Source organism: Podarcis bocagei (genome assembly GCF_964188305.1).
Source record: "Podarcis bocagei genome assembly, chromosome: 10".
NCBI lineage: Eukaryota > Metazoa > Chordata > Lepidosauria > Squamata > Lacertidae > Podarcis > Podarcis bocagei.
Window position 1 is genome coordinate 60,785,664 of NC_138135.1, and position 18,894 is coordinate 60,804,557.

The 18,894-nt window shown below is 44.1% G+C and overlaps 1 protein-coding gene across 13 annotated transcripts in view; it reads right to left on the minus strand.

Annotated features, from left to right (window-relative positions):
• CADPS2 (calcium dependent secretion activator 2) overlaps positions 1 to 17,712 on the minus strand; it is a 356,172-nt gene extending 338,460 nt beyond the window's left edge. For 7 of the 13 annotated variants that reach the window (XM_081211433.1, XM_081211428.1, XM_081211431.1 and 4 more), the window contains exon 1: positions 17,203 to 17,712. In XM_081211433.1, coding sequence (XP_081067559.1) covers positions 17,203 to 17,559 — 357 coding nt within the window. In that variant the 5' untranslated portion in view covers positions 17,560 to 17,712. The remainder of the gene's footprint in view (positions 1 to 17,202) is intronic. The other 6 variants (XM_081211424.1, XM_081211423.1, XM_081211425.1 and 3 more) reach the window with 1 other exon arrangement.
• Between the last annotated feature and the right edge of the window lie 1,182 nt (positions 17,713 to 18,894).

Genomic DNA, 18,894 nt, shown 5'->3' on the forward strand with positions numbered 1-18,894 from the left:
TTTAGAAGACATCTGAAGGCAGCCGTGTTTAGAGAAGTTTTTAATGACTGATGTTTTAATGTATTTTGAATCTTTTGTTGGAAGCCACCCAGAGTGCAGGGAAACCCAGCCAGATGGGAGGGGTATAAATTATTATTATTATTATTATTATTATTATTATTATTATTATTATTATTATTATTGCTATCGGGCATGATCCAACCAAAGTTTTAGAATCTCTCCCATTTAAGTTGATCCAGCTAAACTGCTACGGTCCACTGATTTCAAAATATGTAACAAAACTGGATTATATCCCCTTTCACTATAGTCAGAGTTAGTGGATCTGTGCCAAATTCTGCAGGTTACTTGCCAAACATCTCACTTTGGCCAACGCTTAACGGCCGCATTCATGTTAGGAAGCTGAATCTTAGAACTATGCTGTCACGAGCCAACTTTAGAATCCTGCCCCTTCTACTCTCCTTCCACCAAGACATGCGTTTGATACACAAAACAGGTATGTACCTGCCCTTTAGCTTCGACGTGAAAGGATTTAGAAGAAGAATGTTAACTTTTGTTTCTGAATCCTCTGCACAAACCATGGCGATGCTGAAATATTGTGGAATGCCACTCCAATCTCAGAACAGTGCACGACTGCGGCAGGGCCGGATTTAGGTTTGATGAGGCCCTAAGCTACTGAAGGTAATGGGGCCCTTTATATGTCCAGCTGTCCTTTGTCAACAACAAATGGTCGCTGTTCTTTTGTGCTGAATATATGCTATATGGTAATTTACGGACCTAATGGGTATCTAAAGCCATTTGCCACTGTTGCTGTATGTAAGGTAAAGGTAAAGGGACCGCTGACCATTAGGTCCAGTCATGACTGACTCTGGGGTTGCGGAGCTCATCTCGCTTTATTGGCCGAGGGAGCCGGCGAACAACTTCCAGGTCATGTGGCCAGCATGACTAAGCCACTTCTGGCGAACCAGAGCAGTGCACGGAAACGCCGTTTAACTTCCCGCCGGAGCGGTACCTATTTATCTACTTGCACTTTGATGTGCTTTCGAATTGCTAGGTTAGCAGGAGCAGGGACCGAGCAACGGGAGCTCACCCCGTCACGGGGATTCGAACCGCCAACCTTCTGATTGGCAAGTCCTAGGCTCTGTGGTTTAACCCACAGCACCACCCGCGTCCCTTTTTGCTGTATGTAGGTTTTATCTAATTTGTTTTTTATGTTATATTTTGGAAATGTACATCCAGGGGTTTTTTTACCTTTAATTTTTTTGGGCGCCCCCCAAGAGAGTGGGGCCCTAAGCTATAGCTTGCTTAGCTTATACGTAAATCCATCACTGGGCTGGGGATTCACAACGTTCTCAATTCAATGAGATCAACAAGCTACTTGGAGGCTCAAAACACAGGTTCCGTCTTTTTGGAGCCCTTTGGACCCTCTTTGGCATCTCCTCCGGTTGTGGATCAGAGGCTCCAAATTTACACTCCAGTTCCAAAGCAGTCCCTGTCTGCACACAGGGCTTCAAGACACCACTCTAGGAACACATCTGCTTACTTGCTGGCATACTGGAGATCTCCTTCCTCTTTCCAGCCCTGGGCCAGTCCACTTCCTCCCCTACCCTAGGTTGCAAATCAAAATCCTGCCAAAAACCTTCATTTGGGGACGGACCCCTTCTTCTGGAACAGTTGGCAGACAGAAAATGTCATATGTTGATCTCTTTGCTTTACATTGAAAAAAGTATAAAATTATTTCTGTGTGCAATGTCTTCTTTTGGAATTTAGTCTCAAAGTTGTCCAAGAGCAGAAATATGCTCCGAAACATGCGATGAATCTGACCCTTCTGCTCCAAATTTCCACCCCCCCTCTTTTTATGAAATGGCACCCAAGCATCCATTCAGAAACCGCACCCAATATTCATGCCCAAATCTTCAATTGCCTTCCGTAAAAGTCTCTTTTTTCAATTATATTTTATTAAACGTCAACATTTTTTATACAGTCATAACCCAGTGTCATCTTTTCTCTTATTTTTGTCAACTTTCCACCCCTTTTCCCATGGAGTTGTTTTTCTCCTTCTGCTGCACCCCATTTTCTATCAAATCATAACCAAAATATTATAATCTAATTACTTCTGTCCCTCATACCTCAAATCCTGCTCACGAGTTTATCATACTATAATATTTCTTCAAATAGTCCCCCCAAAGTCATCCATTCTTCCATAAGACACTCATCATTAGAGTCTCTTAATTTTGCTGTTAATTTTGCCAGTCCTGCAGAGTCCATTATCTTACTTATCCAATCTACTTTGGTGGAAACTTCTTCCTTTCATTTTTGCACATATAAAATCCTAGCTGCTGTTATTACATACATAAATAACTTTTACATTTTTGGGGGAGGGGGGATTTCTGCCCCTATAATCCCTAACAGAAACCCTTTGGGCTTTTTTGATATGCTCCTTTTGGGAAATGATACATGCGAGATAAAAAAAATGTATAAAATACCCTCACTTTCTTGCAAGCCCACCACAGATGAAAAAAAGATTCATCTACCCGTTTACACTTCCAGCAAAGTCTCTTTGCTTCTTCACAACCATTATTCTAGAAAATGCAAGGTGAAATATGTAACTGGAAGCCTATTTTGCAAGATTCATAGGGTGGAGCACACTAGCTATTTCAGCTACATTCTCTAGTCACAAAAAACTAGGGACGCTACTCCTGTCAGTACACTTAAATCTTGATAGTACAGGCAATATTATTCTCAAGAAAGCAAGTGTAACTGTAGCACCCTGCTTGTGGTTAACGCTTAGCTGGAATGAAATATTCAACGCAGCAATAGAGAAATTAAAATAATTATTTATTTGTCAGACAAATAAATGAGAGGCACAGTGGTATATGGTTACCAAGCTCTGGCCTGGCTCCTGCCATTATGGCCAGCCCTTATATTCCCTTAATCCAGCCCCCTTTGCTCCTCCTGTGGCTGCCTCTGTCCAATCAGCCTAGTTGGATTTCCTATTGGCTGATTGCTATATCCAATCCTAAAAGATACACCCATATCCTCCTGTCCTTATAAGGAACACAAAGAGCTATATATTGTTACATCTATAAATGACAAATAAGTAGTAATATATCTTACATGTGTCTCAACAAGGAATCTTAATTACCAGCTCACCTCTTACCCTCCCTGCCCTATTGCCTTCTAAAACAAATGGTTAATCTTAAATTTTTATCTTAAACATATGTCAAGGATCTTGAGTTTCACATCAACATTGAAAGATATCCTTCATTTGAAGGTTTCCAAACAAATGTCTGACAGCCATATATCAGGACAGCCCAGATGGCGTCTCTTTGTCTAGCAAGAGGGCTGGGCTGGTGTCTGACTTAATTCCAGGATAAATACAACTCTTTACAACTATATGAAATAAGAATCTAGCATTTCTAAATCCTTTGCATAATTACATTTAAGCCAATATATTTAATACACAACACAGATAGCCTCTTAAAAGGAATAAGGCCTTTTTAAAGTAGAGAGAGAAAGAAAAAAGAACTCAGTTTAAAACAGTTTCAGAAGAAACCTCTTTAGTTTACATTCCCCCCCCTTCAGCCAGCTGCTTCAGCCAGCTGCTTTGTTTCCATTAGCTCTTCCCAACATTTATTGAAACTCTCTCAGTTTAAGAAAGAAAAAAGACTTCCCAGCTAGATGCTTCTCCATTTGGTCTTGGCCTTTTTAACCTTAGAAGATCTGGCTCATTTTACTGGGAGGCACATTGGCATTATTTTTCTATTTACCAACTATTAATTATGTTTATCTCTGCCTTTTTTATCTTCTATAACATGTAGGGTCAGTGCCTTACTCAGTCTGTAATTTCAGCTTTTACGACTTTGAGAATTGCTTTCTGCTATCAATCAAGGGGCCCCTTGTCTAGGAAAAACATTGCCAGTGTTTTCTTAAGCAGCTAGCCTTCTTGCCTGGCATGAAACTTTTGAAAATCTTTTAGGCTCTCTCTTTAATATACAAGTCCTGATCAAACATTAATAAAATGCAGGCTTATGCCTGATGCCTCATAACCATAATCATCCTTCTGAATTTAAAAAAGGAAATCTATGGCATTGAATTGGAATTAAGGAGGGAAATCAAAACACCTTTCACGGCCAGCCAAAATATTTGATGCAACTCGCCTCATAATTATAAGACTAATTTGTTTTTGCCTCTGTTTTGGCTCTGTTCAAAAAAAATTAGACGGAGCAAATATTACCAAATAGAGCCAAGATTGCTTGGCATACCACATTACATTTGCAACTGCTGTGTACCTGTTGTACAAGCTCAATAAACATTTAATTTAAAAAGCTTTCTTGGCATTGTGTCAGAACTGAGAAAACAGCAGCACCCCAAAGACCAGCTCTTCAGAGGCACGTAGGCTTGCAATACAGTATTGTCTTAAAGCTAGTCTGATGGGCTAGGCCTCAGATCCATTTTCCTGTGAATTGAGGGGGTGTATCAAATATTTTATACTTTAAATTTTTCAGTGAATAAGGGACTGTAAAGAATGGAAGCTTTTGGAAGCCTAAACTAGGGATGTACTGAAAACTTAGGGACCTATAGTTCAAGTTTCCTGCACCACCAGCTGTAAATTCCCCTTGTGCTCTGTTAGCCTCTGACAACATCTTACTAATTTCTCTCAAACTGCACAAACAGAAACCCTAATGCTCCCCACCATGAAAAAACAAACTCTATAAAGGCAGGTCACCTTTTTAAAAGTTACTTCTATTTGCAGAGTTTTTCCTCATGTATTCATCAATAGATCAGAGGTAGAATTGATGTACTGACATCATGTATTAGCTGGTTTTTCATTTATGATTTGACAGCGGCCAAACAATTTCCAAACAGAAGCCTCCTTCTCAAATTCAAAACGTTTCAGAAGTAGCCAAACAGATACCACCATAATTTGTTTGTGGTAAAGATGTTTTATTGCACCCTTGTCATGCATATATAGGCAAGAGCATAGAAGGTATATCAGAAAGTATATCAGATTCTTATTTTCTATCTAGGGGCAGTGATGGCCAAATTTGGCCCTCCAGCTGTTTTTGGACTACAATTCCCATCTTCCCTGACCACTGGTCCTGTTAGCTAGGGATGATGGGAGTTGTAGTCCCAAGACAATTGGAGGGCCAAGTTTGGCCATCACTGATCTAAGGTGTCAAGAAGAGGGTCTCACCTAGCCCCAATCGGCTAGTTTTCCATGTGCATGGTTCCCGTTGTTTAATAAAAAGAACATGCCGTAATGTGAGCCCCGCTTGCTGTTTGAAGCCATAAAAAGGTAAAGGTAAAGGTAAAGGACCCCTGGATGGTCAAGTCCAGGCAAAGACGACTATGGAGTTGTGGCCCTCATCTCGTCTTCCAGCCAAGAGAACCAGCGTTTGTCCACAGACAGCTTTCTGAGTCATGTGGCCAGCATGACTAAACCGCTTCTGGCGCAATGGGACACCATGATGTGGATGGCGCTGTGGTCTAAACCACTGAGCCTCTTGGGCTTGCTGATCAGAAGGTTGGTGGTTCGAATCCCCGCAACCAAGTGAGCTCCTGTTTCTCTGTCCCAGCTCCTGCCAACCTAGCAGTTCGAAAGCATGCCAGTGCAAGTAGATAAATAGGTACCTTTGCAGTGGGAAGGTAAACAGCGTTTCCGTGCACTCTGGCTTCCGTCATGGTCTGCGGACAAACACCATCTCCCTTGGCCTGAAAGCGAGATGAGCGCCGCAACCCCATAGTCACCTTTGGCTGGACTTAACCGTCCAGGGGTCCTTTACCTTACCTTGAAGTCATAGTACACAGACACAAGTTTACATCCTCATCTCCTAGTGAGAACTAGGCCTCTATCACTAGCAGAGAGACAAGAGGTTCTTCTCTATGTTCACAGTTGAATAAGTAACTCCTAGAATTATGCTGAACACAACAAGTCATATGTTCTTTCAGTATCCAATTTACTCTGTATATAAGAGAAATTCCTCACACATTACCCACAATGCTCTGGCTCTTCCCTGGCTCTGTGGAGAAATTATGAATTCCTCCTCTCAGCCACACAGAGGCCCCCTCCTTCACATCACACTAAACTATGGTATTCAGCATAAGGATGTCCCAAGATATAAACACCCTGCACTTAAGAACTCTGCCTCCTGCGCTATCTAAGGAACTATAACTTGTAAATTGCTAATTTGCTGATGGAAGGCTGAATGCTATGCTAGTCAGTGGAAACACACTGCCTTAAATTCCTTTGTAGATTAGCTTGTTCATTGAAACACCATTCCCTGACCTCTTTCAGTTACTCATAATACAATGTTGCTCAACAAAAAGGATGAGATGGCAGAAAGATTCAAGTGTACCCAATGGAAGAGCATACGATCATTTTGTCACAATACATAAATTTTCAAATTATCTCAATTGTATTTGCAGACTGTTAAAAAAAAACACCCTGGAAATTGTCAGAAAGCAGTAGTTAAGTCAGTCAAAACACAAATTATTCAACCTATGAGGCAACACTTATATCAAAACTGCTTTCGCATTTATTAGCAGGCATGTTCCCAAATGATTGTAACAGGAGCTGACCTCATTTTGCATCTGATGGGAGGAAATGGAATAAACGCTCATCACATTTAGAAACAATTAGAATTCATTAACGAAACACGGCTCATAAAATTAAGTGTTGTGGTCCCATGGAAGGAATTCTGTAAGCTTTCCAAAATAATATAAGGAGAGCAACTATCCCTTCAGAGATGCGCTTTATTTCAGACTGAGGATTTGTTTGAAAAGTGTTGCTTCCATCGCTCTCCCTAATGAATATTCCACAAAAGAAAAAGCAGTTAATTGTGTCAGATAAGATAGGAGGGCCAGAGAGAGTATTGGGTGATGACTGTAAGTTGAGCTTTGGGCTGCTTACATTTCCCATCTCTTTGCAAAATGGAATGTGCATCCCAGAAAATTCAGAGGGGTTACTCATTTGATGCCACGTGGAAGCACCAATCTCTTCTACCCTCCCACAACTCTGTGAAGGGCCCTCCATTCATGACCTTGCCACCATGTTCCTATCATCCATGCACTGAGGAGGAGGAAGTCTTGAGAGGGGGACTAGTAGTACATGTATGAATTGCCCATTCATCCAATGTGGAGATCTGCACAATCAGGCTTCCAATTAACGGGGAAGCTTGTTCACATACAACTAGGGATGGGCAATTCTGGTTTTCAACATTGAAATGAATAATAATAATAATAACAATAATAATAATAATAATAATAATAATAATAATAATAATAATAATTTATTATTTATACCCAGCCCATCTGGCTGGGTCTCCCCAGCCACCCTGGGCGGCTTCCAACAAAGTATTAAAATACAGTGGTCTGTTAAAAATTAAAACTTCCCTAAACAGGGCTGCCTTCAGATGTCTTCTAAAAGTCTGGTAGTTGTTGTTCTCTTTGAACATCTGGTGGGAGGGCGTTCCACAGGGCGGGTGCCACTACTGAGAAGGCCCTCTGCCTGGTTCCCTGTAACTTGGCTTCTCGCAGTGAGGGAACCGCCAGAAGGCCCTCGGCGCTGGACCTCAGTGTCCGGGTAGAATGATGGGGGTGGAAACGCTCCTTCAGGTATACTGGACAGAGGCCATTTAGGGTTCTAAAGGTCAGCACCAACACTTTGAATTGTGCTTGGAAATGTATAACCAGCTAAACCTCGCCATATACCGATACATCACAATGTCTGAAATAAGGATGCAGCTATGTAGAGGCATTGGCAGTTTCACAGTCTTTACCACATTGTGGTTTTTGCATAGCACACACACAGACACACACATCAGGGTTGAAACAAATATCACGACATGAAATTCAAATGTATGTGCTTGTCTGAATGTGTATCTACAGCCTCTATTTACAACCCATGGCAACCATTTTGTGTTGGCACCCACAGCACCTTTAGCAAAACATGAGTTCTAGCACCTAATGTAATGTTGTTGTTTTGGTTTTAAAAAGTAGTATCTGTACTCATATTGATAGAAGTGTCACGGGTGCCAGCTCAAATGGCTGCCATGGGCATCAAAAAGGGGTGCAAGTACGCCATATCAGTGAGTACTGTCCCCCTCCCCCCAAAAAAAAAACCCTGTTTGTGTGTGTGTGTGTGAACACACACAATTTGGATTGTTTATACTTCCAACAGTTGATGCAGAACCAGTAGTATCAAATCAAGCATTGGGCCTGTGGGCCTTGTTCATCTCCTCATCCTCAGGTTCCTATTTCCAATTCCCCAAAATTAAAAATGGCACTGATTCAGAAAAATCTCACCAGCCTTTGAACTAGAATCTGGCTTTTTTGGCAACAGGGTTCCGTGCCAGAACAGAGAAAGAACAATTGCTTTTCAGTCATTTCTGCGTTTTAGAGTTGGCTTTTTGCAATGAACTTACAGAGCATGTATCTGCACTTTCCGATATAGAGCTTGTCATAGTTTAAAAAAGCACAACTCTTTTTTATACTGCTAGAAGTTGTAAGAGTTGCACACCAAGTTGTAACAAACTGCCTATAAACATACACATGCAAGCTGATGTTTTCATTTTGTTGTTAAACGCATGCCGCAAATAACTCCCCATCATACATAAACTCAAGTACCTTTCCAAGAAACATTATTATTACTATTATTATTTTTAAAAGCTTAAATAAAAAAACTCCTGCCACCAGCAAACTTCTGGAGCCACTGGATAAGCTGCTGTGGGGACTGGGAATCTTCACAAACATATTCTAAGTGCTCAAAGAGAAAAGTCGCTCTAAGTTTGAAGGGCCAACTTTTGCACACATAAAAAAATGAGAAGCCAGTTTTACTGACAAACAGAGGGACACTCTATGGTGTTGATAAGCAAGGGCAGCGAAGTTCACACCTAACAAATCAAAAAGGGCACATGCACCTCCACGGAACTTAACATATGTAGCACATATACAGTCCAATGTTGACTATATCGGGCACATGGTGGTACGTATGATCACACTGTTCCTCCATACCACATAAACAGGTTTCTCGCTTGTGCAGAGTACAAACCAGAACACAGAACTGGTGCATTTCATATGTGGATCTGCTCCTGTTCAGGATCCCTGCTTCAGATACGGAGAACCAACATTCAAAATTCACCAGGTGCATTTTGTCCCTGGTTATCAACCAATTGGGACACGGGTGGAGCTGCGGGTTAAACCACAGAGCCTAGGACTTGCCGATCGGAAGGTCGGCGGTTCGAATACCCGCAACGGGGTGGGCTCCCATTGCTCGGTCCCAGCTCCTGCCAACCTAGCAGTTCGAAAGCACGTGAAAATCCAAGTAGATAAATAGGTACCACTCCAGTGGGAAGGTAAACGGTGTTTCCGTGCACTGCTCTGGTGCACTGCTCCCGGGAGCCAGGATGGTGCCCGACGTCTCCACCATATGGAGGTGCATGCCTGGGGAATCCTTAGGTCTTACTTGTTTTCACACACTAGCAACACATCCTGTAGAATTCCACCCGTGATATTTTATCTGCACAATCAGAACTAATTTCAGGAACCAAAAAGCCATGTTGGAAAACACGACTTTCGAGCTGCCTGGCCCCAAAATAGCAACTAGACTTTCCGTTTTGGTGACTGTAGCCTTGGTTTAAGGAGGCACTTGGTGCCTGGATTATTATATATCTGAGTTTCTAACATGGCCAACAATGATCCCATCAAGCATGAAAAGGCTATCACTGCATCCGTTAACAGCCTGTGTCAAGCAACGGGAGACAATCCCCGGGAGAATTCCCTGGGGAAAGTCATTTTCAGTAGCATAAAAATAGCAGCACACCTCGCAAGATACTGGAGGCTGCAAATGCTACATGTTGAGCAAGTGTGAATGAGCAGGCAGAAGTAGCCCGTTATTAATCGTTAGCAGAAACATAAAACGGAAAGAACACTGGGGAGCAGCAAATCACCCCTTGGAAAATTAGGTCCTTTAAAAAAACGAAGAAGCACAATTGTCAAAAGGTTGAACTCTGGAAATTTATTGCATAGACCTGCGACTCCAATCACTCTTGTTTTTCAAAGGGCGACCTTAATAACTTGTTTGAACATGACAGTAATCTATTGAACAGAATACACAGGAACTAAGTACAGAAGATGTGCTATCTTTTGAGGGACCAAGTGCGTGTGAAATCCACACAATGTCCGCACTGGTATCAGCCTGTGAAGGTTAGCTACTCATTTGTCCTGAAGAGGGAACTGGTGGAGAAAATGGGCAGGCATGCCAGATGGCCTTCACTCAACAGTCAATCAACAGCCATGCCAATGCAGAATTCTCTTTTTATTATTATTATTATTACTTTTTTATTGATTTTCATAAACAAAACAAAATTAAATAAAACTTTAACTTTAACATTCAACCTTTTTTATCTTCTTATTTACCCTGCGCAATTTCGCGCCCGGACTTCCCTCCTTCTGTTTTCCCAATTTACATCCATTCCTGCAGATTCTTAATTACATTCTATATACATCACAAGATTTATGTTATCCCTGCTACAGTTTTTAAACTTCTACAGTTATTTTGTATATACACAACAAATTTACTCCACTCCTCCATACTTTTTGGTCTCGAATTTTATAACTCATTTTTGCCAATTCAGTATACTCGAATCATTTCGTCTGCCACCCCATTAGGGTTGGTAGCTCTTGGGATTTCCACTTTTGGGCCACAAGAATCCTTGCGGAAGTCGTGGCATACAAGAATAATTTGCAGTCTTCTTTTCTCACTTCATCTCCTATTATCCCTAATAAAAAAGCCTCTGGTTTCTTTGGGAATGTATATTTGAAAAGCCAATGCAGAATTCTCAAATGCACCATTATTTTAGTGTTCGAAATTAGCCTGGTGCCAGGCACATTTTGCACCTAGCTATCGGCCACTTGCAACCCAGTGAAGATGCCTGGGCGCTAGGATGGTGCTTGAGATCTCCACTACCTGGAGGTGCATGCCTGAGGATCCTTGGATCCTGACTGTTTTCACATACTCATACCACATCCTGTAGAATTCTATTACTTCTATTTTATCTACACAATCGGAATCAATTTTAGAAAGCAAAAAGCTTTTTCTGTGCTGCCTGAACAGGAGCAGCCGCCATTAGGGAAAAGAGGTTGGAATAGTCCCTGGATCAAGTGACTTTTCTTCTTTAAGTTCTCAAAGCTCTTCACCTAGGTCAAGGTTGTCATCTGAACTAGCCAGGTGTTTAACTGAGAATCAATCACAATCAGTTCATCATTTGAAAAATAAGACTTTAGAGCTATCTTGCCCCAAAATGGAAACTAGACATTCCATTTTGGTGATTGCAAACTTGATTTATGGAGCTATTTGGCAGCTTATACAGGGTGTTTGAAAAGTAACTGTACACCTACTATAAATGCACTCTCCATAGGTGTATGCAGTGGTACCTCGGGTTAAGTACTTAATTCGTTCCGGAGGTCCGTTCTTAACCTGAAACTGTTCTTAACCTGAAGCACCACTTTACCTAATGGGGCCTCCTGCTGCTGCTGTGCCGCCAGAGCACGATTTCTGTTCTCATCCTGAAGCAAAGTTCTTAACCTGAAGCACTCTTTCTGGGTTAGCGGAGTCTGTAACCTGAAGCATATGTAACCTGAGGTACCACTGTAGTTACTTTTTGAACCCCCTGTATATCAGAGTTTCTAACATAGTTTCGACTTACAGAGAGAAATTATCACAAGCTCAGGCCTAAACTCCCCACGTGGCAAAACTGTACGACTCTGACTTTGAGGTACATGTTAGGTATGCGGGGAGGGAAAAGAGAAGAGACAGATTGCTGTAGAGAAAAGGCCAGAACACAAGGAGAGACTTATCATAGGATGAGTTATCTATTTTACCATCCAAGGAGTTATTTGTCTCAGTCACATCTCACTTCCACCACTAAACATTGAAGTACAACTGTAGGAAGTTTCCTACAGTGTAGATATTCAGATGGAATGCCATGTTTTGACCAAACTATATATTTATTACAGGAATCTCCACAGACGTATCACTTGTTTTTCTTAAGTCTGAGGTGAGTTTCCTACTGCTTGTAGGACATAACTCACATTATGGTAAATCACCGACACAATGCATGGAGAAATCAATTAGCAAAACCTGCACACAGTCTAGTGCACAGCAGGAATGGAAAACTTTATCTGAGGTCACTGTATTAATACAAAGAGATGTGCCAAGGCCCTGTGCCTTAATTTTAATCATAGTGCATCTACATTTGTAATTGCATTTGTAATCTATTTTGTTCCGGATCTGACTATGCTTTAAACCATTTATGTTCAGTTTTGCAGCTTTAAAATTCCCCAAGGCTGAAATCTGAATAGTGGGTAGCTTTTACCCTTAAACAGTAAGGAAAAGTAAGACTGCCAGAGTTGCTTAGTAATAACTGTTACACACACCAGTATAGGGAATGCTCCATTAGCCCTGGCACGCCATTCCCTGGGGGTTGAAGGAAACAGAACTGGGAGCCATGCTGATCCAAATGACTTGTGATTTGTGGTGCAGAATCCAAAAGAGTCCACCACATCTGAGCTGACTGGTCCCCTCCAGTTCTCTCCCAATTCTGGGACACAGATGTCTAAGGAAGTCAGATTAGCCTCAACTAGAGCCAGGGCTTTCTGAACACTGGCTCCGGCCTGGTGGAACGCTCTGTCTTATGAGACCAGGGCCCTGCGGGATCTGATTTCTTTCCGCAGGACCTGTAAGACAGAGTTGGTCCACCTGGCCTTTGGATTGGAATCAACTTGATCCCCTCCCCCTCTTTCCTTTTTTCTCTTTCTGTGATGGAACTCCTATCTGGGGACTTCCCTGGCTTTTTTCTGGCCCACGTAGTACCAGTCTGGATAGCTGGCCTTGGTGAAGACTTGATGTTTTCATCCCCAAAAAAGTTTTTGATTTGAGTTCCTACTGAAATGAGGCTGCATTTTAATGTTTTAATGTCATATTTTAATCTTGTTTTTAAGCTGAATTTCAATCAATTGTTTTTATACCTGGTGTTAGCCGCCCTGAGCCCAGTCTTGGCTGGGGAGGGCAGGGTATAAATAAAATTTATTATTATTATTATTATTATTATTATTATTATTATTATTAGGAATGAAAGGGAGGCACATGAAGAAATGATGGAGACGACACAAATGGACAAGCTCAAAGTAGTGACAAATGAAGAGCAAGAAAAAAAATGACAGATGGGGTTGCTGTGTATCAAGAACAACGACAACAAATCATCTGCTGCGAGAAGGTATCAGGATGATACCTTGCAAAAGAACTCAGTGTGCCTTGTTTCATTCCAAGACAGGCATCGGTCTTCCAGTGCTCTTCTACATATTTTAAAAGGTTAATATCCTTTAGGATCTGGAGGTCTGAAGTTCTCATTTTTATTAACCAAATCCCAGATCTGCTGGTTTCTAGCTGCACAAACATATCCAGGAATATTTTTTGCAGACAAACCCCCCCCCCCCCACTAATGCAGGACTCAATAATTAAGCAGTTTGAGGAATGCCAGAGAATTCAATGAAATTCGGAAAAGAAAAGGAAACTTCAGTAGCCCCTGCAATTTATACTCAGGGGTACAAAAAGAGAACAGCAATTATTTACTAATCTAGAACACAGAAAATCAATACCAATAGGCTTTGCCCTTACAAAACAGGTTTGTGAAGTCTTCCGTTTCTCTGTGCTACAGTACAGTACCATTCATTGTTGGGTCCATTTAGCATTGTTTGCCTAAATAAAGCCATGGGCTTTAGTCATTCTCAAACAGTTGGATTCCAGTGGGCCTACAGAATTATTATTTTTTAAGGACACTTAAATGAAGCTCTAATTGGAACAAGTAAAACCTTCCAATTGCTACCAAAGAAACAGGGAAGGTTTCAAAGAATTTCTCAAAACCCACATCTCTCAGTACTAGCATTTAAGCAAGATTGATGATCACATCTATGGGCTTGTGTTGCAGACACAATTCCACTGCAATACAGAAATTAATGTCCCCCTGCCAAATGTACGTAAATGCCCAAAGCAAATGAAACTCAGGTCCATTAATTACAGTATACAGGAGCCATCACTTCTGAGCAACGATTACAGATAGCATTTAATTCAGGATAAGATGTCAAATGTTTTTCACCCAATACCCATCCTTTAGTCTGCTCTTCAGAGGCCAATTCTACCACAATTACTATTATTATTTTATTATTTATACCCCAATCATCTGGCTGGGTTGGCTTCATCAAGCTATGTTGTCCACTGACCTTATACTTTTTCCACATTGTTCTCCCACCCTCAGTAAGCCCATTAATTGTCACAAAATCAAGAGGAATGTATTGGTGGGGCAGAAAATAAAAGTGACTATTTATCAAGGTAGTCACTTTGCGGTATAATTTGGGAAACCCCAGTCAAAGCAGAAAAGAGTCCCCCATTATGCCACTGACATACAGTATTCACAAGAGTCACAATAAGGTACTTTCATAACTCTTGGTAGCAGCACACCAGACAGTCAAGAGAATAACACCACATTGCCCCAAATAATAAAGCCTCGAATGACAATCTAGTAGGCGTTATAGAGAAAAATACCATTAAGTGGTTCCCTCCAAACCAAGGTTTTCTCTTCATGGGCACCATTTTAGACTATGATGGAGGAATTCACGTGGAAAATGCTACGCCAGGACTGAAAATACTTCTGAACTTCTCCTGATACCTCCAGGAGCTGGCAAGAATCTAGAAGAAAGAGAAAGTTGCCTTCGACCGAGAGAGACCATTGGTCTATCCGGCACAGCATTTTGCCCACTCAACAAACGCACACCTCACTCTACGCTGATTACACTGACTGGAAGCAGCTCTCCGAGGATGAAAATGGGAGTCTTTTGCAGCCTTATCCAGAGAGGCCAAGGTTTGAACCCGAGAACTCATTCTGTATGCAAAATATGTGATCTCTCGTTGAAACATAGGACTTCCCCTAGCAGCCTGCTCACAGATCTTTCCAGAGAAGGTGTTCAGATTGGACATGAAATTTTCCTCAACTCCTCAAATCCGTTGTCGAAAAGCATTCACCTGAAGGCTAATCTCACACAGAGATCTGGCCCTAAAAAAGAACTGGGGTCCAATTTAACTCAAGGCAATGGAGCTGAAGGGAAGGATGAGGAGAAAGATAAACCTATGTTAGGGATGGGAAGCCCTGTACTCATGCAACACGCCATTCAAAAGTTGTTGTTTATGTTCAGGGACACCATAAAATAAAAGACCTTTCAAGGAAGTCAGCCCCACTCCCTTTTGCAACTAAAGGATGCTACATTTGAAAAAGCTCATCCCTAAATAATGCTTGGCTAGTCAGATACAATTCTGTTCCGTTTTATTGGAGTGTCAATAGCTTCATTTCATTGGGCGACGGTCTCTTAACACACAGTTGCACAGGGGACCCAAGCAAAATGGACGTCTTGTTGCCTGAAGCAATTTCTACTCTATTATTTCCCTTAAGCATCTTGCTTTCAATCACCTGCTTTCCAAAGGAAACCATGTATCACCTTCAAGAGGCACAGAGAGATGCTTAAGTAGGAGGAAAACAAAGCAGGTCTCGGCAACTGGAGATAATGCTGTGCCCATATTATAACAAAGTATCAGCTGACTAGAGTTGTTGCAACTTGGTGAAGCTGTTATAATAAACAAAGGCACATAAACCCCTTAGGCTACCACTGAATAAACAACTTGCTCAAGAGTAAGCCCTACTGAATTCAAGCAGCAGCAATCCACCCGGTCCCCCAGTGTTCAGCCCTTCCAGTGTAGTATCTCCAAATTTTGTTCTGTGCTAGCCTAACCTCTAACTGCAATCTTATACATGTCGTAGGATGTCAGCCCTATTTAATTCTCTGGGACCTCCTTCCAGGTAAGTGGGTACAGGACTGCAAATGTAAAGACCGCAGTCCAAAAAAATACTTATTAGGAACTGTGCCCCACTAAACACAGCGGGATGGGGGACAATAGATCAAAGCACACGTTTTGCAGGCAGAACAGAAGGTCCTCGCTTCCCTCCCTGGCATGGCGTAACCAGGAAAGGCTTGAGAGCCGCTGACTGCCTGTGTCAACAATACCAACGGTATGCGTCTGGCTATAAAGCAGATTCCTATGTTTCTATATCCCGCATTTAATTGCACGGGGATTACGCTGCAGGGAGCGTTTCCTTCCGGCTTTCCGGCTCCACAGCGAGCAGCAGAGTTGACGTTTCTTGAGGAATCCGCGTTACACGACCGCCGAGACTTGACCCCACCAACCCAGCCGTCTGCGCGCCTGCCCCGGAGCTGCGTGCGCTCGAAGAGCTGCTTCCCAACCCCCCTTCCCGGCTCCCGATAACTAGGCAAGGGCGGCTCAACCTGTTGCAGCAAAGGAAGAGCGGCAACGCCATCCAACAGGCAGCGGTTGCGCGCACAGGCATTTCTCAGCACACAGGGGAAGAGTTGACTTCCCGGTCTCTGCGCCGTGTGACCCACTGACACAAAACATACTGCAGCCAGAAAGAAAAGGAGGGGGGAGCTCGATCTACTAAAAGACCAGGTGGAAGAAGCGAGAAGATCCTGCGACCCACTGTGAATCTCTTCTCCCCCTCAGCGACCCCCAGACATGGACGTGGGCAGGGAGAGAGGGGGCAACTGCTCCCCCAATCAAGTAAATAAATAAATAAAAATAACAAAGTAGAAATTGCAGGCAATTTTTGACAGATTTATCTGACTTGAAGTCAAAAGAAAGTAATTTAAAACAACTGTTGGTGAGACATTGCATTGGGAGTCTGCTAGACAGAGGATGGTGACAGGTGCGTGTCCTGCCTCCCCCCCCCCCCGCCCACACATAAATCCTGGCTACTTGTCCCCCGTGACAGAAATCCTGGATCCCAGAACCCAGAAGTTATTGGGAACCGCTTCGCTGCGCGGAGATCTTCCGGGCACGCATTGCAATACAGGCGATTTGCAAGCAGAGGCTCGCGCTACCAGTTGCATGCGATGCCTGCAGTTTCCTGCTCGGGAGGTTGAAAGTGGGAGGGGAAAGTGGCTGGAAAGGGAAAGTCCTCCCGCCCGCCGGACCTTTCCCCTCCTAGCCAAACCATCCGCCGCTCAGAAGGGGCGGAATGGGAAGCATCGGCGCGTCCTGCGGCCGAGTCCGGCTGGCGCTGCGCTCCGGGCGATCCTCACCTTCTGCTGCCGCCGGGCCATGTCGGTGGGCTGCTTGGCGTTGAACGGGTACGCGATGCAGCGCACGATGAAGGCGTACAGCTGCAGCCGGAGCCGCTTCTCGCTCTCCTCCTTCTGTAGCCGCTCTTGCTCTTCCCTGCCTTCGCTGCGCACCGAAGGGCTGGGGCTCGCCGGGCGCCCAGACGCGCCACCACTGCCGCCGTCTCCAACGCCGCGGTTCCCCGGGCGCCCGGGCTCTCGGTGCGCGGCAGGGAGGGTGCGCGGGGAGCTGGCCGCTGCCGCCACCACCAGCACCTCCCGCCGGTCTTCGTCCAGCACCTCGTCCGACTCTTCTTCGCTAGACGACGGGTCCAGCATAATGGTGCCCGCTCGCTCCCCGCGGCCGTTTGGAGGCGAGAAAGAGCGCCGCGCGCAAAGGCGCCTGCAGCTGCCCGACCAGCGCGCACCTTTCCGGACACGTCGAGCTTCCACGCCCGACTATTTCCTACCAGCGAGCCGCCGGCGGCAGCCGCGAGAAAGAGAAAGAGAGAGAGGAGGAGAGGCGGAGTTTGGGGGGAAAGGGGTCGAGCTTGGGCGCTGTTTTCCACCGGGGATCCTATCAGAGCCCGCGCTGGCCTGTCACTTCTCCGACCGCGGCTCCGCCTCGCTGACAGCAGCGGCGGCGAGACGCACAGGTGGGAAACCTGTAGCGCCCACAACAAGCAACACGTGGAACAGAAGGCGAAAGGCGCACCGCGCCAGGCCAGACGAGCGAGCCGAGCCGAGCCAAAGACCTTTTCTCTTTCTCAGTGAGCGGGATCAGCCACGAGCTTTCGGTGCTCCCGGGCCCTGCAGTTGCCCAACCTTGCTGCTTTTATAACCCAGCAGCTTTATACAGTGGTACCTCGGGTTAAGTACTTAATTCGTTCCGGAGGTCCGTTCTGAACCTGAAACTGTTCTTAACCTGAAGCACCACTTTAGCTAATGGGGCCTCCTGCTGCCGCCGCGCCACTGGAGCACGATTTCTGTTCTCACCCTGAAGCAAAGTTCTTAACCTGAAGCACTATTTTTGGGTTAGCGGAGTGTGTATCCTGAAGCGTATGTAACCTGAGGTATCACTGTACTGTACTGCAGCTGCATGCCACTCGCCTCCCCAGCGAGTAAATCAATAAAAAGTCTTAACTGAGGTTTGCCTGCCCCCCCCTCCCGGAACATAAATCCTGGTAACGCCCATGTTTACAAGGGGGGGGGGAGTCTGCGCCTGCATGATAGAGATCTCCTCCCCCCCCCCACCTTAAATACAACTGCAGGGCTCCGTCAACTTTGGATAATATTTCTCATTGCAAAACTACTTGAAAACCATAAGCCACAGGATGCTTTCTCCTTCCTCTGGGAAATTGGGGTTTTTTGGGGGGTGGGGGGAATCTAGGGGTTCTGGTAGCCAAGGGTGCATGGGCATAGCCAGGGGGCAGCTGCCCCCCTAAATCAAATAAATAAATAAACATACTGAACTAACGGACCAATTACATCGCAGGTAACTCTGTTCTGCCACCCCGTAACAAAAAGCCTGCCCCCCTAAAATAAATCCTGGCTATGCCTATGCAAGGGTGCCAACTTGAATAAAATACGGGGGGGAACCAAGCCCTGCCCCCCACATGATGTTGCAGTGCAAGGACACTTTTTGAATGGTAATGCCCAGCAAAAGGGGGGGGG